The 25773-nt window shown below is 39.4% G+C and overlaps 1 protein-coding gene and 1 long non-coding RNA gene across 39 annotated transcripts; both read right to left on the reverse strand.

The window, feature by feature from the left end:
- Nucleotides 1-226: 226 nt before the first annotated feature.
- LOC148417553 (uncharacterized) lies at nt 227-12370 on the reverse strand. Of its 10 annotated transcripts, none has more exons than XR_015866655.1 (10): nt 9443-12370; nt 7817-8063; nt 7253-7324; nt 7032-7178; nt 5681-6227; nt 4725-5212; nt 3959-4073; nt 3713-3751; nt 2908-2935; nt 228-2823 (listed from the first exon to the last, which is right to left on the reverse strand). It is a non-coding gene; the product is annotated as an uncharacterized LOC148417553 (long non-coding RNA). The 10 variants fall into 10 exon arrangements; XR_015866650.1 differs by having other exon boundaries at nt 229-2935; nt 4725-4887; nt 4984-5212; XR_015866651.1 differs by having other exon boundaries at nt 230-2935; nt 4725-4887; nt 4984-5012.
- A 2417-nt stretch (nt 12371-14787) lies between these two features.
- LOC148417554 (uncharacterized) lies at nt 14788-21971 on the reverse strand. 29 transcript variants are annotated; one of them, XM_088423062.1, is made up of 12 exons: nt 21107-21971; nt 20802-20980; nt 20673-20743; nt 20182-20573; nt 19861-19962; nt 18982-19566; nt 18638-18831; nt 17434-18067; nt 17264-17328; nt 16336-16427; nt 14921-15819; nt 14788-14840 (listed from the first exon to the last, which is right to left on the reverse strand). In XM_088423062.1, exons 1-4 carry the CDS (start codon nt 21401-21403, stop codon nt 20560-20562), a joined length of 561 nt encoding a protein of 186 aa, XP_088279188.1. In that variant the 5' UTR covers nt 21404-21971; the 3' UTR covers nt 14788-14840; nt 14921-15819; nt 16336-16427; nt 17264-17328; nt 17434-18067; nt 18638-18831; nt 18982-19566; nt 19861-19962; nt 20182-20559. The 29 variants fall into 29 exon arrangements, with proteins under 29 accessions (XP_088279188.1, XP_088279189.1, XP_088279195.1 ...); XM_088423063.1 differs by having other exon boundaries at nt 18982-19585; XM_088423069.1 differs by having other exon boundaries at nt 14921-15434; nt 15534-15576; nt 15686-15819; nt 18982-20573.
- Nucleotides 21972-25773: the final 3802 nt, after the last annotated feature.

Genomic DNA, 25773 nt, shown 5'->3' on the forward strand with positions numbered 1-25773 from the left:
CACTGCTAAAGTCTTGCAAGAAAATGTCGACAGAAGAACTATTGGGAGCCTTAAGCAAGGTGACATTCGAGGCTGAGAAGATATTGGAGGCAAATGAGGAAGTGGAAGCTTTCATTGAGGAAACGGAGCTTTAATCTACTGCTTAAGAGGACATCACTACTGCTAAAGAGGACATCAATGTGGATCTGAGGAAGACGACAGAAGACTGCGAACAGAAGCTTGAGGAAGTGGAAACTATTGTCCAGGAGGTGCTGTGGCGAAGTTTTGGCTGCTCCGAACGCTCATTTGCTGTGGAGGCAGCCGAAAAAGACTGGCCTTAAGCTGGAGGTATATGAACTAATGCTCAGCAACCTTGAAGGGTTGGTGAAAAAGGCAAAGGAATCCATGCACCAGTGGACTCGATGGGTTCCAGAAGAGGAACGGCCTGACTTCCAGCAGCGCATCAGGAATGTGGAGGGCTCGCTACTGGAGTTAACCTCAGAAAAAGCTACCCTACTGCTAGTAAAGCTGGAAAGTAGTTCCTCAGAGGAAGTGCCACACCAGTCACCTGCCATTACACTCAAACCAAAGGCACTACCACAGTTCTACGGCAACAAACGAGACTTCTACCCCTGGAGGAAAGAGTGGGAGGCACTCCAAAGGCAAGGGGAACCGACCGGGTCCAGGGAGGTCAAAAAGATCCAACTGCTGGGTAGCCTGGAGGACAAAGTCGTGAGGGACCTTCGCCTGTCAACATACGGGACGGCGGATGAGATCTTTCGGGTCCTCGAAAACATGTTCGGAAACAAAATGGCAATTGTGCTGGAAATCATGGAGGAGCTACAGGCACTGCCACCAGTTAAAAGTCACCATCCCAGGAAGATTGTGGACTTAATACAAATTGTGGAATAGGCCCTATTCCACCTCAGTATGACCTCAGTGGACTAGGGAACACCGGTGCCCTGAAAAATCCACTCGTCACAAAGTCCCTGGAAAGTAAGCTGCCGAAGGATTTAAAGAAAGAGTGGCTAGTCCATGTGTCAGAAGAGGAAGATCCCTCCCCTGAGGACAGGTTCGACATGCTCATTAAGTTCCTTAAAAATCAAAAGAAGATATATGGGCAAGTAGACTGTGCCGAAGAGGAGTCTGCTGGCAGAGAAAGGCCTTGAAGAGTTCCCTGTCATTATGATGATCCTGGAAGTCACCGCAAATGCTGGCCAGAAGATTGGGACTCTGATAGACTTGGCCTCTGACACAAACTACATAACTCATGAGTAAGCTGAACTTGAGGAGTGAGGATGTGACTCTTGTAGTCCATGGAGTCGGCGGGATGCAAGTGACTGTGGAGACCAAGCGGTACCTGCTAAAGATCCGGGTTTCAACTCCAAGAGGAACCCTGAGATCCCACCAGCTTGTTTGCTACGGGCTGGACAGCATTACCGAGGTGGTTTAGGGGTTGGCCTAAATCATTCGGCGTGTGTATTGTAGTTAATGGCTTGCTGAAATTTATTCTTTGTTGTATTCGCGTAATTTAAAAGTAGGTAGTCTAATTTTAAGGCACTGCTAGTTTAATGTCAAACACGTACTGTGTATTTTGATTATGTAATATTGTGTATCGGGTTTTATAAGGAATGTGAAAAGAGTTAATGTTTTTTGTTTAGGGTTTTTTACCTGTGACCAACATAACAAGGATTGAAGAAAATCAAAATAAAAAAGGAAATAAAAAAGGAAAAACAAGAGTCTGGTCATTGAGTGGAACCCAGTTAGAAGCTCAGTTTTGGTACTAACCCTTCAAGTGTGGGAGAAGCACAGCAAAAAAGTTAAAACACTTGACATTATTCGAAAATGAAATTTCTGCTTGGTTATGCTTTTTAGAAGCAAGAATATTCAGGATAACATTCATCATTTTTGCTGAACTACGTTTAGTTTATGTTTTACAGTCAACGTTAATGAAATGACCAAAACAGCGTTTTCAGCCCGAGTGGAGGACATTTTGACCCTATTTGGCAGACATCATTCTACAATGAAATTTCTGCTTGGTTATGCTTTAGAAGCAAGAATATTTAGGATAACATTAATCTTTTCTGTTGAAATATATTTAGTTTTTATTTTACAGACAACATTAATGAAATGGCCAAAACAGCGTTTTCAGCCCGAGTGAAGCACATTTTGACCCTTCTTGGCAAACATCATTCTACAACTAGATTATGTACAATTCCTCAAAAAATTGCGTGTGAAGGGCAAACAGTTGAAGGGAGAGGTGTTGCATGCTGGAGTTATGTTGAATGTTGAAGTGCTTGAACCTGTGACATCATGTGAAATATACAAAGTTGGCATTGTTTTAAATAGGCCTATCTTTGTAGAAGATAAAAGAAAAAAACAAAACATTAGGAATTGTGGGAACATTTTGAATTGTGGGAAGAGGAAAATGGAATTCATGGAACAGCGGGCTTCGGGGAAATCGATTAAAGTTGGAACATTTTGAATGAGTCAAATAATGTAGAAGATACAAGGAAATACTGAAAATGATGAATAGTTCTTTAACACTATTTTCTTCATAATATTTTTAGTAAACTCTCAATTTTCTGGTTCGTAGTTACCATTCTCCTAGTAAAATAAAAATTCTGGATGGAGCCCTGTTGTGTGTGCGCATGAGTGTGTGTATTCGTTCGTCACTTACATGGATGAATTGTCCATCCACGGTCACCGTCTCGTCATGCAGTTTTTGTTTCATGACGGATAGCATTGACGGCACAGATGAGGCATAGAGGAGCTCTCTCTGGCTGGGGCCTCCTTTTCCTCTGGTAATTGCAGTTGGGGCCCGACATCAATTTTGTGGCCCTTCTACTTATTGACAAACACGAAACTGCTGCCCTCTTTTTGACTTTGGATGCAGTTTTTACTTAGAGTCATGTGTTCTGCAACCACCTTAGCGATGAACAATGTTGTATCCATTCTGAAAGAGAAAAGCAAAAACTATTGACGTTGTTTTTTTTTTTGTATTCGATATATGTCAAAACTCATTTTGGCTCTGGGGCCGGATCTACACCTTCTGTTCTCAGGTGGATCAGTAAAAAAATGTCAACTCTAGCTTTGTTTCCCAGAACTATGTTTTATCATTAGCCTACATTTGTAGCCTATCCTACATACCTATCGTAATCACGGATGACAAGAGATCTGTTCTAAGCAAAACACATATATTCACAAACGATTGCATTAGAAAAAAATATGTTTTTGTGTTTGGTGGTGAATGTGTTAACAACGGCTTTATTTTAACAGTTGACTGAATGCAATTTTACTCCTGAACCAACTCACCACACTAACAAACCGAAGTGGAAGCTATGATTATTTAGTTTTTTGGCCTTGATTGTCATACTACTTTGAAACAAAAAATAAAACGTTATAGCAGCGCATGGCCAGTAAGATTAAGTTATATCATATTAATATTAATCGTCTTTTGCATGAAACCAGATTAATTTTATTTTTAATACACTGGACGTGAGGGATTTTTTCATATTTACTGCTCTCTAGCGGCGGAAGGGAGCATTTGTTTTGATTTCTTTTAAAAATCAAAACTTTTGATAGAGATGAACTACAGACTCGCTTTTTTCGACGGACTGAAATTTTTGCCGGGTCGAATGAAATCTAGTGTTGTAGAAATCAAAGCTTTTTGATCCACTGAATCCGTCTGAAGCAACTGTGTTGAAATGGGTCAGTATCGCGACGCACTCACATGAATCCATGTTGAGCATCACGACTGCTTCCTGAAACACTGCATCAATGGGACAGTTGTGTCAAAATGGGTCAGAGTTTCAAAGCATTTGACACAATTCAGTATGGTGACATATTTTTGATAAAACCACATTGCATTTCCATTTGACATTTGGGCAATGTATAATAAAAATACAAGAAACTATTGTAACATTCTTAGAAAACAAAAAAAAAGAAATACTTGTGCAACAAGATACTGTGATGGTACCTTGTTGCAGTTGGTTGGCAACCAGTTCAGGGCGTGCTTCATCTACTGCCTGAAGTAAGGTGGGATAGGTACCAGCAAGCCTGCGATCCTTGTCCTCACAAGGATCGCTGGCTTGCTGGAAGACAGAAAATGGATGGATCAATGGATGGATAGGTATATAATATATATAGATAGAAAATGGATGGATGAATAGGTATATAAAATGCTTCAAACACTGGAATCGATATTTATGTGTTTTACATATTTTTTTTTTTCAAAAATAAAATAATTCCTGTCACATTGGTTCCTATTTTTTGGAGTTGCAGGCATATGAAAATATATTTTAGGTACCTATTTTAGGTATGTATGTATGTATGTATGTATGTATGTATGTATGTATGTATGTATGTATGTATGTATGTATAGTATGTACTGTACAGTATGTACATTGTGTATGCATGTATGTACACTGTACGCATGAGTGTGTACAGTACAGTAGGTATGTATAATATGTGGTGCGCATGTATGTGTATTTGTATGTATGTTTGTACAGTATGTATGTAATTTGTGAAAAATATAAATATTGCAGATGAACCAGTGCAAAAAATACATAAATATTTAGAAAAATCTCAAAATAATGAATATTTATTTTCATATATTTGCATATTACTTTGAATAACCTCTTAAATTTCTGATTAGCAGATACCATGCTCCTAGTAAAATAAATATTCTGGATGGAGCCCTGTTGTGAGTGTGTGTGTATACGTTTGTGACTCAACAAACTTACATGGATGAATTGTCCATCCACAGTCACCGTACCCTCAGGCAGCTTTTGTTTTACGTGGGCTGGTGTTGATGGCACAGATGAGGCACAGAGCAGCTCTCTGGTTTGGGCCTCCTTTTCCTCTGGTAATTGTAGTTGGGGCTCGACATGAATTTTTGTGGCCCTTCTGCTCATTGACAAACACAAAATCAATGCTCTTGTGTCTTTGGACGCAAGGTGAGGACACAGGTTTTGCCTTGACACTTATGTGTTCTGCAACCACCTTAACAATGGAGCAATGCTGTTGCCATTCTGAAAGAGAAAGCCAAAAACACGGTTTTTGATTTGATATATTCTAATTGTTTCAAGAGAGTCACTGAAACTGCATAAAGTACAACAGAAGCTCGTATCTACACAACCCCAATGTAAAATTTAGCCATCAGGTGAAGCACAGCCGCAAAGCACCCATTTAAGCAGCAAGGAAGGCTTCCATTTCAAATGTCACTTTTGCACTAAAATAAATAGTATAATAAATAGTTTTGTATTATTATTACATTACATTTCATATTTCATATTTGGACTGCATTTAAGGCATCACATATATTTTAAAATTAGGTAAATAAGAGATACTTATATAGTATAAAAAGAATTTATGTAAATTATTAAATAATCATTTTAAATTAAGAACTACAGTACTATAAATTTATTATAACGTATTCAAAATAACGAATGAGCTCATTGTAAATGAACAAAAATTATCGTGCCAAACAAGCATTGCAATATGCAACGAGATAGTTTTAGAACATACAAGAATACTTTTTTGCGAGCAATGCAATGGCATTCGGCGGAAAACGACATGGCTTTCAGTTTACATTAGCATCTTAGCTTCGTCGTTCCTTTAGTCAGTGCAGAATAGAAAAATACTTCGATCGCCCTAGAAGAGATTAACATTGGCCGAGGGTCCCCACTAGGGCTCTCACCAGACATCGCCTTTATTCTGTGACGTATTATGAACGGTCAGTCTCGTAATTCTTTTTAAACATAATTAATTTACATCTGGACAGGTAACGTTGCCACATCAAATCCGCTCTTGCATCTGCAAAATGAAATAAATAAAAAATACAGTATTTACTAGACCGATTTAGTGCTAAATTTCTTCTCCACAACTCCAACGCAAAACTGAAAGTAAAAGTAGGAAGCTATAGTGTGTTGTTGCCACTCACTCATTACAAAATAAAAAACGAGTATAAAAAATGAAACTTATGCCAACAGGCTGGATTATTAACATTAGAAAGAAAAAAAGAAACGATGTAAAAAACTATTCTGTATGGAGTCTCATGACTTCCCCCTCTGTGCTGAACAAAAGTGGGAGGCGCAGGCCACCGGCAGGTATAAGTGGGCGTTCATCAAATGTGGCTTCCCACATGGCCAGGGGGATAGTGACTGGGTTCCCCGAGTCCTCCACCACCTCCACTATGTCCACCAAGTAATCAACACGATGGTGATGTTTTTGCTTGACTCGCAGATCTGTTGAGTGGAATGATAAAATGAAGTGTCATAATGGATGAAATTCAAAACAAAATTACTGGTTGTTTACATACACACATTCCAGGCACACGCTCGCGCGAGATGGTCATCATTATACTTAACTTTCAGTTTTTAACACAAAACCTTATCATTTTGCGTTTAATGAAAGAGGACTACAGAACTCTTATTGTAATTACCATTAAAAGTCGGAATTCACAGGATTTGTGCAATTTTAAGTTCAACCATAGCTGAGTGTCTAATTTATTCCATTTATTCCAATTAGAATAGATATGAATGACTCATGAACAAAAGTGTGAGGCACAGGCCACCGGCAGGTATAAGTGGGCGCTCATCAAAAGTGGCTTCCCACACAGCCAGAGGGATGGTGACTGGGTTGACTCATGTGTTTAATTAATACCATTTATTCCAATTAGAATAGATATGAATGACTCATAGTTATGAAAATGCTTCATATTAACACCTCAATTGGAATTAAGAGGCCAAACCTAAGTTGACTTTCATTTGGATTCACAGGTGTGTTGTATTCATTTTATTAATCCAAACACACGTGTCACGTGTATGGTTCAATCAGAATAGCCAAGCTACGTCAATGGTTCTGTCTTGACTGAAATGTGTTGTGAGATTGTAGTTCACATGCTATAAATGGCAGCAAGAGCGTGACTGAGACAGAAGTACTTTGAGTACTGCATTGTTTTTGTCTTGATGTTGCTTGATAAGTATTAAAATACCTTGAACACAGGCAATTTTTGAGTACCACTGACATAGAAGCAATTAATTACTCACATCTACTTTGGTGTACTGCGTTGTGTGCATGGTGACACCGTAGTCATTGCCTCGTACACTCAAATGGGTGAAGCGATAGTTGATCCCCACAGAAACATTATTGAGGGTGGCCTCCCTCCAGAGGGTGATCTTTACAGATGCTTCATCCTGTAGTAGTTTAAAAATGCTCTGTATGTGTTGTTTGAAGTTCGACAACTGAAAATCACTAACTGTGTACTTACTTTTTGAATTGTGATTATGCACATGGGCGCATCCCGGGTGCCCCTCTGCCTCACCATCCGCATTGACTGCATCTAAAGTGGACCAAGGTAAACATAAAAGTCAAAGGCATAATTATGTGTGCTCGTGCCTAGAATGTGTGTGTATAAACAACCATGAAACTGAAAGGGAAGAAAAAAAGTCATTCGGGTGTCCTTGTAATAATCAGTTCATTGCAATAATTGTGTTAACCTGCACGTAACTGTATTTCAAATGCATTCATGTCCTTCTGGGGCAACCTCTCGACAAACCAAAGTAATGGTGAGTTTTAGTCAATCACATTTTGAACGTAAAACAAGTTGACACTTAATGAAAAACGAAAGGTATTCCAAATACAGTATTGCAAGAGAAAGCAAGTAATCGTGTTAGAACACAAAAAATGGGCATAATACACATGATGGAAATAGAATAATAGAAAAATAATTAATGAATAAATGATTTTTTTTCACACGTTATCTTTGATGAGTGTATGTACAAGAATGTGTGTGACAGTGCTTATAGGTGCATATGTGACCTAATAAACTTACATGAGTTACTTGCCCTTCAAGGGAAACCATGCCCTCAGGCGCCTGATTTTTGATTGCCTGAGGGGTGATGGTGGCGATGGGGGGCACAGAAGGAGCTTGGCTTGGGCCTCCAGGTCAGGGGAGATGGTGAGTTGGGGACCAGAATAAATCTTCATGCCCCTCCTGCTTAGCAGGACATTTGGGGTCCGGCTATCCACACAATTACAAAAGACAAAGTTGTTGCCCTCTGTGACTTTGGCAGCCAAATCTGGAAATAGAACAAGTTTGTACACGCTTTGCCCGTCACAGAGGGCAACAACTTTGTTTTCATGAAATCCGTCCAACTCTAGCGGTCGTTAGGGCAAAAAATCCAGTTTTTGGCCGTGATGCATGTTTCTACTTTTACTGCTTTCGCGATGAGCATCTGTGTTGCCACACTATTAGGACCGTGATATTTCATCAAATAAATTCTAAATAGTTGCCAAAACGGTACAGTTGTACCGAACCTAGTATATGCACAACATCATTTAAAGTTTAGTGGTATAATGACGCGCAATTTCCACAAGAGTGAATTGTTGAGGGGATAACCACAAAGCATCAATTTAATTTCAATTAAATAATTTCATGTCAATTAAATAGGAACGTCTGCCTTTTCTAACGTCAGCGTAATATCATGAAAAAGAAATAAATTTTCACACCAGCATTATATTACATTTATTGACTGCATTCAAAGATAGTATTATGTACAACAAAACCAAATAATGCAACAATTCCTGTATTTGTAACGAAATAAAATGTCATGAGTCAGTGGATGAAGTTGAGAGCAATGATTTTAAAGATCCATCAGGTGTCAGTGTTGAGCAACAAAAGCAACAGGTCAAGCTAGCTTAAAGCCGCACGTGGCGAGTCTGTGTGCTAGCAGAAGCGTCCACATATACATTGTGATGGAAAACAAACTACGAAATTTCAGTTGACACTTTCTTTGCACATTAACAAAATAAAAATCCCTAACATATTCCAGCACTCTGGAGGGATTTATTGTGACGAGCGGCGACAAAGCAGTGTATATAATTAAATCGAGTTTTACCCCCCCACCCCACCCCACTATTGCGTTGGAGAAAAAAAAAGGGGAAAACGTTGACGATGAAATAATGAAATGTACTGTCTATAATAGAAGAGCATAAAATAAAGACATTTCCAATGGTTCATCGACTGTTTGTAGTTTTACACAAAACGTGTTACACAATGCAAGGTAATTTTTCCTCCACCTGCTAGCCGAGAGGTTTTTTTTTTAATATATGTGGCAGAAGGCAGAATTTTTTTTCACACTGGTTTGCACCGATTTCTAACGGCATTTACAGAACATAAAACAACGTTACGGAAAATAAACCTAACACTATACATTTTGAAGTGTATAACCATGCCTTATATATTAAATATTTTCGAGTTTTTTTGTCACTTTCTTACATTTTGAGTCGGGTCAGTCGGCAAAATGTAATTTGCAGTATTTATATATTCCAAATATATATATAAAAAAAAAAAACATGTCACAGAAGTACATTCACTCGAAAAAACTGAAACACGCATAACAATAATTTTGGGAAGGTGTTACATTCGGTTTGAATTTAAGAGGAAATAATAGCCTACCTCTCTCTGTCGTCGTCAATGTGAGGTGGACTTTTTATTCCAAATAGCATAGACCCATCCCACTATCGCGTTGGAGAAATAATGGCCTACCTCTCTCTGTCGTCGTCAATGTCAAGTGAATTTTTATTCCAAGTAGCCCCACCCCTAAGTGGCAGAAAGCGGAAAAAACATTCGATTTTGGTAATGTACGTCATCTTGAAAAAAAAAGAGGGGTGATTTATTAAAGTTGTAGCGGGCTTCAAATCGGCTGTGCATACCGACTATGTGCCTATTTATTACTACTTAATAAGCATAACATCTAGAGGTACACAGGGGCTTGAGAATGCACACCATTCATAACATCACCCTTAATAATTTAATGAAGCAACCCTCAATTTCCAGAGCATTCAAAACCAATAGTTTCTTTTCTTTTACTTTTTATTTTTGCAGCCATTGATTATTAACTAATAAACGTGACTACATAAGAAATAAAGTATTTGCACTCACCAATACGGGCCCGCACAGTACCTCCATTTATAAATGAAATGGTTAAGACCGAAAGACTTTGACCGAGCAAGAACAGTTTTTGAGCACATAAAAATATATTGATTTTCTGTGTTTGCGACCTCTGCGTTTTCGCTGAGCACGTAAGGACACAACTCAAGCGTGAGCGAAGGATTTGGAGCGAGCAAAATGTTTTTCTGTGCTGGACTGACTGCTTCGGCCAAAATTCTTGTGGTAGACAAGTGTGAGCAGTCTGGGTGTTGTCCAGGTTGTCTCATGAGGTTTGAAGAGGGTAATGTGGACAAAGTGTGATTCCTTTTGATACAGCATTTTGTTGGAATAAAGTTACTGAGAAATACAAGCAGCTTGTCTAAAATGCATCAAGTAAAAGCACAAAAGAAAAACCTCTCTGAAATTGAATATCATTATATTATAATGTTTAATTATAAACATTTAATTCTCTGGATATTATAATGATTATAATATGCAGAGAATTAAATGTATTTTGTGGCATTTAACAATCTGGCCAATTTGCATCAAAGGGGTTTCCACTGTATGACACAATTTTACTGTTAAGCACTCAAGTATGCTGGCAAGTATGCTGGCAGCATAATAGATGCAACACTGAATGGTGTTAAACTGAATGCGAGAAACAAACGCGAAAAGTAATTCCTAAGAAGTTAAGAACAAAATTAGTTGGTAGAGTATGCCTGAACAGTGGAGAGTGTTTTTTTTAATGTCTTATTAAATAAATCAAGATAAGATAGTTGAATAGCTGCACAATAAGAAATGTAAAAAAAAAAAAAAAAAGGGAATAGAAACAAATCTGTTCCAGCAGCAAAGAATTTCCAATTGACTTTTTTTTCTTATTCAAACTTTAGGGCAGGGATCACCAAACTTTTTGAAACCGAGAGCAATTCTTTGGTACTGAGTAATACGAAGGACTACCAGTGGTGGCGGTTGGCAAAGAAATACCGTGCATTCGCCGGAAGAGGGCAATGTTGTATTGAAACGTAACCTAATTTTGTTCTGTTCGATTTCTATATTTTGTATTTCGGTTGAAATGGCTCCATATTATTTCTAAGTCCACTGGAGCAATAGTGTTAATTTATGGATAATTTTCAATCCGTCAGCTAGCAGAGTTTATTAAGGGTCGCGAAAGGGGCTTCCGGGAAAATCATTCACGCTGCTGTCATCAAGTCAGACGCGACGGCACGCGTATATCCGAAGACGTAAAGTGTTCCAGCTTTGTCTATGTTTAGCGGCCCAAAGTGGTATGTATGAGTTTGGTTTATGTTTAAATGCATATTATGTTGTCCGTAGCTGACATCTCTTTTGTATGTGTCAGTTCTACGGTGTGAACTGTTGCAAACAAGTGCAGTCAGTAAAGCATTAGTACGAAGAACCTTGGTGTCTCTCCCTTTTTTTGGACAAAGCCGGCATAACCAGTTTATGTGAAGACCTTGATCATGTGATTGATTTCTCACAAGAATTAAGGATCAGCTGTAGTAAATCAAGTGTAATATGTCATGTATATGTGATTTGCATAATCGTTAGTAAAATTCCTGGAAAATTACAATGGTCTATCACTTGAACTATTATAACTATTATAGCAGACCAGGTCTGCTGGTTATTCATGTGATTTTTGGGGGCGACCCAGTGCCTGCGGCCACTACGTGGATGACCCCTGCTTTAGGTAATTCAATTATGCTGGTAGCATAAACTCTCAAGCAATGTATTATTCAATGACACGGAATTCAAAGTTCAAAGGAAGTTGCATGGTAGAATAGGCTAAAAGACGGTGGAAGAGGTTGAGCAATGTCTTGTTTTCCTGTAGTTTGAACATGTTTCCCATTGGGTGAATAAACATTTAAATATGAACAAATGTTGTTTTAGTCGAGGGGGTATCATACAGTGGAAAGTCCTCATTGTAACTACAATAGTATTTCTTAATGGAGAATTAATGATAAAATAGGAGATGAATAGATGCACAGAGTAGTACAAAAAAAAAAATAATGGGAACAAATCTGGTCCAATCGCATCAAAGGTGTTTCCACTTTAAGGCACTTCCATTTTTTTTACTGTAAAGGGTAACTATACATTTAAATATGAAGAAGTACAGTGTTTTAGTAAAGGCAGTATCAAACAGTGGAAAGTCCTCATTCTAACTGCTGTAAAATTTCTTAATGAAGAATTAATGATAAAACAGATGAATTGATGCACAAAAAAAATAGCATCAAAGGTGTTTCCACTGTCTGACTCATTCATTTTATTACTGTAACGGACTCAAGTATGCTGGCAGCATTAACCGGTAACTGATGAAACACTGAATGATGCTGAACTGAATGTTGGTTACAACAGCTGAAAAGTAGTTACTAAGACAATTCGGAGGAAATTGGTTGATACAATAGGCTTAAAAACAGCAGAGGGTGTGTGCGTGTGTGTGTATGTGCACACACACACACACACATTATATATATATATATATATATATATATATATATATATATATATATATATATATATATATATATATATATATATATATATATATTTTTTTTTTTATAACAGGCTTCTCATTTCATGACTGTACATTCGAATGTCACCTTACACCAAAAACAGAAGTGCTGCATCAGTCCATCACACTGTTTTAGCTGAGTGGTTTTCATACAGTGGAAAGACAGAATTTAATCTCATAATAACTGCTTTAAGATTTCTTAATGAAGACGTAATGATAAAATAGTGGATGAAAAGATGCACAAAGACTTATGTAAAAAAATGGATTAAAGGAATAGAAACAAATCTCTAAGATCAAACAAGCTTGTCAAAAATTTTAAGTGCAAACCATTGAAAAAGGAGACCAACAAATACAAATACAATGGTTTACGAACTCCCTCTTTTACAAACTTTTCATTTTACGAACGTGGACCGCGGCGTTTTTTGTCCCCCTCTTACGCACAAACCTTTCGTTTTACGAACAATCCAACATGCCCCAACATGCCGGTCAATGTGTCCGTACTATTTTTTTCGCTTTGCTGCATCAACAAAATCAACTGTTCTCACATGTCACGGTAACGCTGATATGCTATTGCTCTTACAATGTTACAGTCACTGTGTCAGTCACGGTGTCAGTCACGGAGATGCTGATATGCTATTGGTCGATTAAGGTCACAGTCCTGGTCTCAGTCACGGAGATGCGGATATGCTATTGGCCAGCGTCACGTCAATCAGAGAAATGCCAATGTGCTATTGGCCGAACGCCTTCATCTAGCTTGATGGCACAGCCGGTCGGTGTGTTGTGAAGACTTTGCAAACTTTATCTGTTAGACATGGCTTCTAAAATTGCGAGTGGTGGTAAAGGAAGAAATAAGAGGATGATGACAATAGAAACGAAGCAGGAGATAATAAAAAAATACGGAGGCGCACGCATAGTTAACCTTGCTCGTGAGTATGGCCGAAACCGCTCGGCATTCTTCTAAGGGCAAGACTTTCCTTGCCAGGGGACGGACCTCGGTCAACAACAAAATGGAGAGGCTTCTTCTATTATGGATTAAAGTGAAGGAAATCGCCTGTGATATGTTCTCGTTTGAGAAAAGTTTTCATTTAAGAAAATAAATAAATTCTGCGGGTTGGTCTCTGCTCCCCTCCGCCTCCACCCAGCTCAAGTCACGTCGCCCCAAAGGTAAATGTCATTTTTCCTTTGTATATTTGTTTAATTTAACTGTACAGTAGATTGTTACTATTTTTTAATATGTGTATAAAGTCATGATGTTTTTACCTAAGGTTTTTGCACGCGTTGCACGCATTCACTAATTAACATAGGTTTGGATTTCCCGTCATACGAGCAATTCGAGTTACGAGCATAGCTGCTGAACGGATTAAGTTCGTAACACGGGGGTCCACTGTAGTTGTGTGATGTGAAGCAGTACATTATAGCTTCATGTGTCAAGAGTGAGAGATTGTATTTATGTTATGGAATATTAAGATGTTACATGAAACATTGTCTGTATCAACGGCAGTGGTTAGATTTTGGAGCTGATTTGTTCTCATTCCATAATTTGCTAGGGCTGCGATTGGCTGGCAACCAGTTGAGAGTGTCCCTCACCCACTGCCGAAGACAGCTGGCATAGACACCAGCAAGTGAGCGGTCCGCGTGAGGCTATGCGCCGACAAATAGATGGATGGATATAATTTGCGAGGGTAAAAGTTAACACAGGCAATAACAAATTGAGGTAGATGTGCCTCCCAGAATGCTTGTTTGATCTCAGAGATTTAACGGAATCATGAGTATGGTACATACAAATGTATTTAAACAAATGCATGAGTGAAAAGGTATTTCATAGAGCAACCTTTGCAGAGCACACAGATGATGGCAAAAATGTATCTATGGATACAGATCATGTAGGTTGGATTGGGGGACTAGGACTGTTCTTTTCAATGCAGGGACAACAGCGTAAGAACAGGAAAAGAGATTGCATTCTAAGGATAGGATGGCGTCATGGTCCTTGTAAACTCCTCAGCAAGGTCGCATGATGAAAAGATGAAGGAGGTGGTGAAGACTAAAGCTGTAAAAAGATAACGCTGCATTTAAAACACCACTTAATAGCAATTTGGCTACTCCTATTGGCGATTTACAAATGAATCGGCAGAAGTGGTGCTTGGTTGTCCGTGGTCTTCATGTTGTTGGCACTTGTTTTCTTTTTCTTCTTCATTTTTACTTTTTTTTTTGTCTCTTGGGGAAAAAGGAGAACACACGACAAAACTTCCATGATGCTGACATCATCTTTCATTTTCTACAATACAGTAAATTAGTATATCACACTCATGCCCAATCAAGTATCCAGTGACATGAATACACTCACATATTTGTTACTGTGATTCTGCTATAAACTGCTTGTGCACCCGAACAAAGAGCCTGTTAAAAAAGAAAGGAAATATTTTTACAACATTTAATGGCTTTAGGAAAAAAGATAGGCTTAATGATTAGCAGTTTACCTTGAAGAGAGGAGATGTTCCAGATGACAACAGGTCCTTGAGCAAGCAGTACAATGGCTCATCAAAATCTTCTACTTGGTGGCAAACGTCCAGCTGTTGTTTGGATGAATGAAATGTGGAGCCACAGGAAACAAGTGGACAGCATCAGTCTACAATAACGAAACAAATCCGTTAAGGGGGTGAAAACAAAAGCTGAGAAAGATATCCACATTTTTTTAGCTGTAATTGACATAAATTACGGCAACTCTCTCCTTTCTCCTGAACAAAGGACCTGTTAGAAATACTGTAGATGGGACAAAAATTACTTATGATGAGCTACTTACCTTTTCCTACCAATAGAAAGAAAATGGTCTGTAGAAAGCACAAAACAGACGTGTTTTAATCCAGAGGGGAACTGCCACTGGACAAGCCTGATGATGTGTCATCAAAGCCTTTGACGCGGTGGTGATCTTCCACTCGTTCTTTGGATGAATGCAACATGTGGAGCCACAGGCAACAAGTGGAAAACATCGGTCTCCAAAAAAGAAACAAAATACACTGAGGAGGTGACAACAAAAGCTGATAGAGATATGCACATTTTTAGTTTTAACTGAAATAAATCACAGCAATTTACACCAGAATGAGGACAACTCCTGCTTGATTGCTGGCTCTTTCTCCTGAACAAAGAACCCGTTAGAAGTAGATGGGACAAAAGTTACTGTCGTTACAAAAGAAGATGATGAGCTACTTAGCTTTTCCAACCAATTAAAGAAGGAAAAAACAGACTTGTTTTAATCCAGAGGGAAACTGCCAATGGACAAGCCTGATGATGTGTCATCAAACTCTTGCACACGGTGGTGATCTTTTCTTTGGATGAATGCAATGTGTGGAGCCACAGGCAACATGGGGAACACATAGGCCTGCAAACAAGAAACACATTCAGGGGGTGAGGACAAACTGCAAAAGAGAGGCGAACCTATAGTTTGTTTTAACTCTTTTAGTGCCAAGCGTTATCGGAAAAGGAAACCTCGAGAGAGCCAGTGTATTTTGCATTTTCAATCATCTTTCACGGCCAACAGAATATTGGATACTATGTCTATGTAAATATGTAAATGTAAAAAAAAAATGAAAATATGAATATATCACATGAAAGATTGACTACCATTCCTTTGAATGCATGTTCAGTTGACAATAGTTATGTTTTATATGTAAAAACACTGTTATCTAGTGGTCACATTTTATCACAACAGAGCTTACAGAACTTATTTTAGATAAGCATTAGTAGTCAAGAGTGTATTCTCATTATGAGTGTATTCTCCATAAGAACATACTTATAACTTTATTATTTAGTTATTATTGTGATTACTATTATTAAAGGGTAGAATTCTTGTCCATGGCACTGAAAGCATTAACTGACACAGTTCACGGCAACTTACACTGGAATGAAGAGAAGTCCTTGCTTGTCTGCCACCCTGGTTTTCAAGTCAGTGCTCCACGATGTATATTTATGGGCACCGATCATTTTAATCTGGGGGGAAAAAAAAGGAATTCAGAACCATTGAGTACAAATATATAACATATATAAATAATAAATAAATATATATACAAAAGTAAAACAGACTTGGCTTTGTCTTACAATATATGTGTAAGATAAACTGACTGATTTAATAGTGCAACAGCTTTGCTTTATGTATTCTAATTGCTATTTTTCTGGCTGATTCATTAGTACAACCGCTTTGCTTCATGTATTCTAACTTACTTTTTCAGACACCACAGCGCCTCTTTGTCTCATATGTGTGTGTGTGTTAAAAACAATGTCAAGGTCAAGGCCTGAATCGCAAGTTATCTGCAAGTTCTGCCACGGTGCACAATGCTCATGTTGTGTGACGGTTGAATTGTGAGACCCCCACACCTCAGTAACAGTTTTTTAATAAAAAGACTGCAGTCCGAAAGCTCGGAGAGAGAGAGGGAAGAGAGACTTTGCAACGAGGCTGACATGGTCACGCTCTTTTTCGAGCTCTCCCCACTGCAGTGGTAAAACTTAATCTCTGACTCCTGTGTTGTTATTTACACCTCTCCTCGGGTCATTTGTGGGGTATCAAGCCCACTTCAAACCCAACAATATGTAAATATCCTTTCCATTTATATCTCTACAATGGCATGCCGTTTAAATTCATATGTCATGCGTAATGTCCAGTCATATGCACGTGCAATCAGAAAGTGACATGAAAAACGCACACAAGTGGCTTCTGTTCTAGTATTGACGTCTATTTCCTCTGAACAAATATCCTGATAAAATACACGGGCCAAAAATTATTTTACTGGCTTTACAAAGGAAGACAGGTTGAATGATGAGCGACTTACCTTTTCCTACGAATAAAAGAAGACAGTCTGAAGAGAGCAGAAAACAGACTTGGTTTAATCCAGATCTACAAAATATAATCAAAATAGATGGTAGTGAGGACAACTGCTCCAAAAGATAGGCAGACCTACAATTGGTTTTAACTGACATACAGTAGTTCACAGTAACTTACACTGGAATTGTCACGTTTCTTGTCTTTTTAGTTTGTGTTGATTTGCAGACTGTCTCCTTCCTCCGCATTGGGCGGGGCCATCGGACACTCACACCTGTTGCGCATCTCGTCAGAGGGCTTTATAAGCTGGCCGGCACTTACAAACAAGCCTTTGCCGGGTTATCCCCTCGTCAAGCTCACTTGCCGTCCCGTGAATCCCAGCGCTCTTGACCTCACGTCCCACCTTCTCGAGTCTTCTTGGTTTGTACTTTGTGCGTGTTATGTTTTACGGCTTGTGAACGATTTCTGTTGCTACTTTGTTTGCAGTCATCCCCCGTGGACTCACGTCCTCCTTGCTGCCCTTCTTCCCCGTGGACTTTAGATCCAGACGTTCTCGTCTCGCTTTGTGTTGGTACTTTGTGACTTTGGTTTGCTACTTTGCCTTCGGACTGTTTTTGTGTTTTTCTCACGCCTTGCGTGCTCCTTTTGTTAATAAACTCAGTAACTTCACCTCTCGTGCCTAGTTGGGGTCCATTCCCATTTGGGATCCGCGGGTTATTCGTGACAGGAATGAAGAGAAGTCCTGCTTGGCTGCCACCTTGGTTTACAAGTCAGTGCTCCTTGATGTATGTATTTGGGCACCCATTCTTCTACCCTGTGAGAAAAAGGGGAATACAATAGTGTCGAGTAGAAATTCGCATGCTGCAAAGGCGAGATGGGCTTGGCTCTTTCCAACATTTAAGTATAACCATTTCATTTTCTACAATGGTAGCACATTAAGATTATGTACACACATATCTATGCTCTCTATTATGAGATGAATCTACCATCTCTTCAGAACAACTAACCTGTTTAAAGTAGAGGAGAGTAAAATGACAACACTTACAGTTGACAAAAAAATATTTTATAGAGACTTACTTGGTCTGTTTTCTGCTGTCATTTCACGCTGACGATTATTACATTGTCAAAATTGTGAACAAAAATAATTCCACTAGACCCTCCCTCCCCAAAGATTTTTATACTTTCTCTGTACATTGTCTCTCCTCCTCACCTTCCACTCACCTTACACACACGTTAAACCGTCTTCGCAGCAGATTTCATCCTATCAAATGTCAACATATAATCCCACCACTCCCTCCCATCGACTTGACCCCTCCATTCCTCCATTTTTTTTTTTTTTACTTTTTCCTGAATTTTGACTCTCACCTCCTCACCTCCCACTTACCTTATCGCACACACACTACATCATCTTCACCCCTGATTTAATCCCATCACATCTCAACATTTGGGCTCCTTCACACAACAGGGACAACTCGTAATTTGCGACTTGGATAGGACTCACCTTTCAGTGTGTAAAACACAGAAGACAGGGTTGTGATAGCTATATTATGTTCGCAGTACACCTGAATGAACAGCACACTGAGGTCGGGAGACAAAAATGAGGTCAAGCAGTGTGTTCTTGTCAGTGGTACCTGTATTTATGAGCTGTGTGTAACCCTTAGAGACTAACAGTTCCATTATGGGCTTGTATGAGTCTGAGAGTGCATCTTCATTGAAATCTCCACATACCAAGATCTGATGATGATCCATCACTTCCAGAGCGTACAACAACCTTTCCAACTTTGGCAAAAAAGAGCGCAGACTCTGTCCCGGAGGCCGGTACACAGCTGCAATGAACATATTGATGGGAGCTTCAAGTTTGACCACAACAAATTCAATATCAGTGACACCCTGGATGTAGATTGTTTTGTGTGCCGGAATGTGTTCTTTCACCCAAATACCTACACCGCTGCCACATTTCGTTGCCAACTTGTTCTTTGCCCCTTGGACAGGGGCGGCTTGTCTCGCCATTGTGCCAGTCCTTTGGTCTTTCTTGTAGTTGTCGGCATCGATGGTCACAATTTCCTCATGAAGCAGATTCAGCATATGAGAGTTATGCTCATTTACCTGTTTGTTTGTGGCAAAAACATGAAGAACTTCCTTCGGGCAGCGGTGTAAGTCATAGCCAGCAAAGCTCTGTCCACTTCCGACAGCTCATGGGACTTCTTTTTGACGCGAAGTCGGTTCAGTAGTTTGGCGAACGGAACGTCATCCTTCTGCCTCATGATTTCGGTCAGCGTGATCATTTCAAAGTTGTCGCGCCAGTTGTCCAGTCTGGTGGGATCGTAAACACCTAAAGGTTTGGACTGTCTCACAGGAGGTAGCTGATAGAAATCCCCGACAGCGATAACGGACATGCCACCAAATGGTAAATTGATTCCTTTGATTTGCTTCAACCGGGCGTCGACATATGCAAAGAGGTCTTTCGACACCATGGAAGTCTCGTCGATGATGAGAATTTCAGCGAGCGATAGCTCCGCTCTCACTTCGTCCAGTTTGTTGCCCAGGCCATGATACGGGGGTTTGAGGCTTCTTGGCAGTTTCAGTAGGCAGTGTAAAAAGTCATACCTGAAATGTTGAAGGCCGCGGTGCCAGTGAAGGCTGCAAGAATGACCGTTTGTTTGGAAATGTCCGCTTCCTCAGCCAGTCTGCGCAGTATTTTTGTAGCCTCTGCGTGAATACATTTGATTAAATGTGACTTCCCCATTCCGGCGCCACCATTGATGTAATAGAAGAACTGCCGTGGTTTTAAGCCACACACACGTCGTATGCACCAATCTCTGACCAGGTAGAAGGCACACGCTTGCGTTCGGTTAAGGGTCCGATATATGTCGCGCAAAACAGCCGGATCGATGCGGCGGCTTCCGTCGCGATGGACATTTCCGTTACCTCGGACCTGACATTGTAGTCTGGTACGTTTTCCTCCGCGTCACCAGGATCATCCCTCGCATTAATTTCCTCGATGCACTCGAGTCTTTGCAGTTCGCTTTCAGGCGCTAGCTGACACCACTCGTTGAAGACTATTCCGCTTTCATCCACCTCTCGGATGGCGTTGTCAACATCTCTGCGTCACCGGGATCATCCCTCGCATTGATTTCCTCGATGCACTCGAGTCTTTGCAGTTCTCTTTCGGGCGCTAGCTGACACCACTCGTTGAAGACTATTCCGCTTTCCTCCACCTCTCGGATGGCGTTGTCAACATCTTTGCTGTGCTTCTCATCGTTCTTTCTCTTCCGGTCGACAATTTGCACAACGGCCTCTGGATGCTCAGCAGCCGGCAACTGTACAAAGGCATGGTCTTGAAACAACTTGTATGTAGGACTGCATGAACCTTTCAACACCTCTGCAGCGCTCATGTGCAAAACTCAAAAACCTCTTACCTCTTTGGTTCTGGACTTCAACTGGCAGTCGGCACGATGAGGCAGATAGAGCTTGAGAATGGATTTTTTTCCTGTGAAAATTTACAGTATTTGATGACGGCGTGTTTACCTGTTCTTTTTTGGACATACCCCATGTCGTTCAGCAGGGGGAAAACATTTCCGCCTTTAGCTTGCTTGCCGTACACGATTCCGCAGGTTGAGGCAAAATCAGCCAAGCACTTCGCTTCAAATTCCTCTGTTTGAGGTCTGCCCTTATACTTTTCCGGCAAGCCGGTCATCCACACTTCAACGGACTCCTGCGTTTGGCCCTCAAGGTAAGAGAGGGGATAACTCATTTTCAGCGCATTGTCACTGGTTTGTACAAAAACCACACTGCAGGACGCTTGCTTCATATGGAGGCCACATTCGCGTGCGACGCACTCTTGTGCACTCACCTCTTTTTTCTTTGAGTACACTTGCATGATTTGTTTCATTTCATCGCTCTCGTTGACATTTTCGCTGCGGGAGTTCACAATCACCGATTTCAGGTACTGGCTCAGGCCGTGTTCAGCTTTGCTGATGTAGCTGCAGATGTAGGTAATGCAGGAATAAGCGTTCAGAATGTACCGAATGTCCATATTTGCATCCCAAGCAAGAAGCAGGTGTCGATTGTAGTTGTTCACCCAGCAGTCTTTGGGCTCTCGCTTGAGCACGACAGAGGTCTTTGCGGCAATTGAGTACAAACCTTCCATGTACTCATCACTGGTGAGCTCGCACTTAGCCAGTAGCTGCGGCAAAGTCAGAGAGGCCGTTTCCAGTTCGTTCAGCAACTTTTGCAAATCAACAAGCTTGGGGTTTGGCGCCGACCACTTCTACTTCTCTGGATTTTCTCCATCACACTCTTCACGTCTCATGATCATGGTTCTCTCGCACGGCTGCTTGAGGAAACCAAAACGGCACTGCGCGCCGGGTGCTTTGATGCACGTCTTTGAATGAGACTTATTTTGCATCTGAACCTCTGTGACTTTTTGATGCAGTTTGGGTTCCTTTTCCAGGTTGGGCAGCTCAGCGGAAATGTAGCGCGACACAAAATCGCAGATTTCTTGATCTGAGGCCTCCTCAAAGATGGGGGCGCCTTCAACCCAAATGATGCAATGGATGTGCAGACTTCCTCTGTGCTGAGACTCCAATCTGTAAAAGTAGTCGACCACTTTTCCAATGGGTTGCGCCGGAGAACAGAGCTTCCACACGTTTGTCAAACATGCGCATCGTTGTCATCGTATTGCTGCGGAGAATTTCACACTTTGTGGCCCAGTCGTGGTGAGCGAGAATCACCCGTTCACCTTTTTGCGCTTTGATGGCGGTGATGACTTCTTCCCAACGCATTTCAACAGTGGAGAATGTGCAGAAGAACGTGGGTGTGCCTAGCTGCCGAATCATGGCAAAAAGGTCCTTGAGACATTTCTCCCAAAAGGCCGGGGCGCCCCTTAACGGGACCATGAAGCGGACGGCGTCTTTGCTGTGTATCAGTTTTTCAACTTCCCGTTTGTCCTGCAACATAGCATTGTTTATTTGCCGACTGTCTCTGGTAAAAGGTTTACCTTTACGTAGCTGTATTCTTATGCTTGATGTGGCCTGGTGGATTTCAGTCACAAACTGAGCAAAGAACAAGTAGTTAGTGTCTCTGGCAAAACGTTCATCCACACAAGACAGTCGCACTAAATCATCTGTTGGTGTTAGTTATATACAGTTTCATATGTACTGTAATTGTATGCTTTTATTTGATGTTAACCAAGTGATGCATCCTCAAAACACATATGAAGATTTTTTGCACAAAATCATCTGTTGGTGTTAGCTATATACAGTTTCATATGTACTGTAACTGTATGGTTTTATTTGATGTTAAGCAAGTGATGCATTCTTGAACGGACATCACCATCTAATGCAAAGGTGAGCTGTACCTATCAGTTCAAAAATGGTGTGCCATCAGGAACTACAGACATCCAGGTACTTTAGCGAGAGCATTTGCAATTGCACAAATCACATCGCCGTCAACATTAAATACAAATTTTAGCTTCTAAGCAGACCTTAACGTTTATGCAATACACATCTTTTAACCTTTTTGGTATGAATAAAACATGTTCATTTTCACATTAGTTTATTTAAGGTTTTCTCCAATAGTTTCAAAAAATATATTTTACTAATTTATAAAATTAACAATAATGAAATTCAGGTTATCCATACCAATGCCAAAAAGTCCACTTACCAAAAATCTAACAATTAGCCAACAGAGAAATAATTAAATGTACTTTTTATTTACTGTCTTTTATTTAGCTGTTAATGTATACACTGTAACATGTTTCGCATACCCCTACTAATGCCAAAAACAGCATGCTGATGGATGTGTGCTTATGTGTGTGTGCTTATGTGTGTGTGTGTGTGTGTGGGGGGATGATGTACAAGACTTCAAGAGCAAAAAACGAGACACTGACTGGAACCTACTTATATCTAATATATCTAATATTTGTCGCAAAGTCAAGCGTTCAACTGCTAAAAAGGAGATGCCTAACTGTTATATGTACTCCGGGATTACATGACGCATTTAAAAAAAAATTTAAAAAAAAAAACGATTTTGATAGTGGCATGTATGCAAAAAAGTGCTATGAAGAGTATTTTTAAAATATGCATATATTTTTGAGAAACACACCGGAATTACATTTAAAAAAATTATAATCTAATAGCTACTCAACCCCATTATCCCAAAAAGCCTTATTAGAATGATTTGACCAACGTTCTTTTGTCTTCTTCATATATGGCTATTACATTTGAAGTCCGGTGACAAACAAGACAGTTAAGATGAGCCTGACAGATATGTGCTGTTCTCCGTTTCTACTCACAGTTGTCAGAAATACTTCAGACATTGAGTTCAAGGCAGCAAGACTTTTTAAAAAATATCTTTCACAAAATTAAACATGCATATCTAATATCACGTGTTTAAGACGACAATTGAATTGGCACAATGACAACGATGACAAGTTAGGGTATTGACGATTTTTGTTCAACCGTCACTTCTTCTATAAAATTATGGTTGTGTCATTTAATTTTGCACTGTTTTTTCATTTAGTTATGTGCTGTACATTCCACCGAACGAAATATTTTATAATTAGGTTTAATCGTTTTTACAGCAAATTACTTAAGGATGTGTAAGTAATTAATAATGAATGAGAAAGAACGTCTACATTTTGTCTTGCTGATATTTATTAAAGCCATACAATTACATCTGTAAATAGAAGATTGTAGATAACGATAATGGCAGCAAAATTACGTTAGATAAGCAAGCATGTGAAAATAATAATAACGATAATAACAATAATAACAATAGTGGGGGAAATTCTAGGGGAATTTAGTGATAGCTGAATTTGAATATATTTCACAGCACACGTAGCATTAGTATACTAGCGAACAAACACGTAATGAACAAATTATAATGTAATTAATAATACTCAAAATAGTGAAAACAAAGTGATGGAAGAACATAGAGACTACTTTTTTTAACACCAACTAAGTACACCACTAATTGGAGAAAGTAAAGTTAATTACAACATTTATTTTTACGACAACTAAGTACACCACTAACTTAGTGTTGTTGTTCATTATTGCGTAACGAAAAATAATGAAATAATGATTAAAATAAATGATAATGAAAACAACGTTTTATTCATAAAAGTAGAAGATGGTGGCGGTCGATGTATTGCATTGAGTAAGCAATCGGGTTACTACATTATATTACCGCAACATAACTAGTCAAATGCGTCATCAAATTAGCACACGTAGCACACGTGTCGGCATACTATAGGACGAAAAAACTTAGCGAACAAAGTTGAAGTAATAATGACTAAATATGACAACAATTACAAATATTAATATCGCAACAGTTTAGACGACTTACTTACTTCACGGTACCCACGGGAAGAGCTAAACCGGAAGAGCAAGTGCACGGAGGTCAGCCCTTGGGTTACTTTCGCTGACACTTGGAAACGAAGTTTATTTTGGAAACGTCTTTGGAGTGTTGCTATGCAAAAAAATTTTTTTAACAATATATTATTTAGATTTGTTGCCGGTAGTGAGGGGCAAATTGAACTAAGACTTGAACTTGTGAATCAATAGGGCCGTAAATGTGTTGAGCGCGGGTCCGAAATTAGAGCTGTGATGTCCCACTCTTCCTAAACAGTCCTCTACCACAAACTGACACAGGGAGTTCGCTTTTTTAATCTACAGTATTTGTTTAATGTTGTGTTGTACTGAATCTGATGGTTTGTAGCCCACAGGATCGTGAAATATTTATTGCCATGTACTGCATTGTATCAGTAATAAAGAATTTAGAAAAAAAAGAAAGAAAAAATAAGCTGTCATTTCAACTATCGCGTGAGCAGCGTCGACATCCATGACTGAGCCGAGTACGGCAACTACAATTCTCTTGTCAAAAAAAATCACCAAGTGGGACGATGTATCGTATGGAGGACCAAAAGTGCCAAAATTCAATAAATAAATGTACCATTCAATCATTAAATATAAGTGTCATTAAATAATTAAAAGTGTCATTAATTAATTAAAAGTGTCATTAATTAAATAAATGTTTAAATAATTTAAATGTTTCATTGAAATAATTAAACATTTATTTCATTAATGACATTTAATTATTTTATGACACATTTATTTAATTAATGACACATTTAATTATGTAATGACACATTTATTTAATTAATGACACATTTAATTATTTATTGACACTTATATTTAATGACACGCTGTTGCTACGTTTCATCCTTTACTTATGTCAAGCTCTCGCGTCATAGTTTAATGGGCGGGTCCTACACCTGATTGGTTACCCTGCTTTGTCTTGCAAGGGTAACCAATCAGATGTTAGGACCCGCCTACCCATCAAATTTGACGGGAGAGGTTGACAGTTTAGCAAAGTATGAAACACGGCCAGTTTTCAGCTATTTCTCTATCTGTCATTCGGCAATCTGTCAACCTCCCTCGTCAATTTAGTGGGCGGGCCCAAAGCCCGTTAACTCAAATCATGTCCAATCCATTACTTCGGCCTGAAGAGGTTGGAAAC

Source organism: Hippichthys cyanospilos, chromosome 9, assembly GCF_059441005.1.
Source record: "Hippichthys cyanospilos isolate Australia breed blue-spotted pipefish chromosome 9, RoL_Hcya_1.0, whole genome shotgun sequence".
Lineage (NCBI taxonomy): Eukaryota > Metazoa > Chordata > Actinopteri > Syngnathiformes > Syngnathidae > Hippichthys > Hippichthys cyanospilos.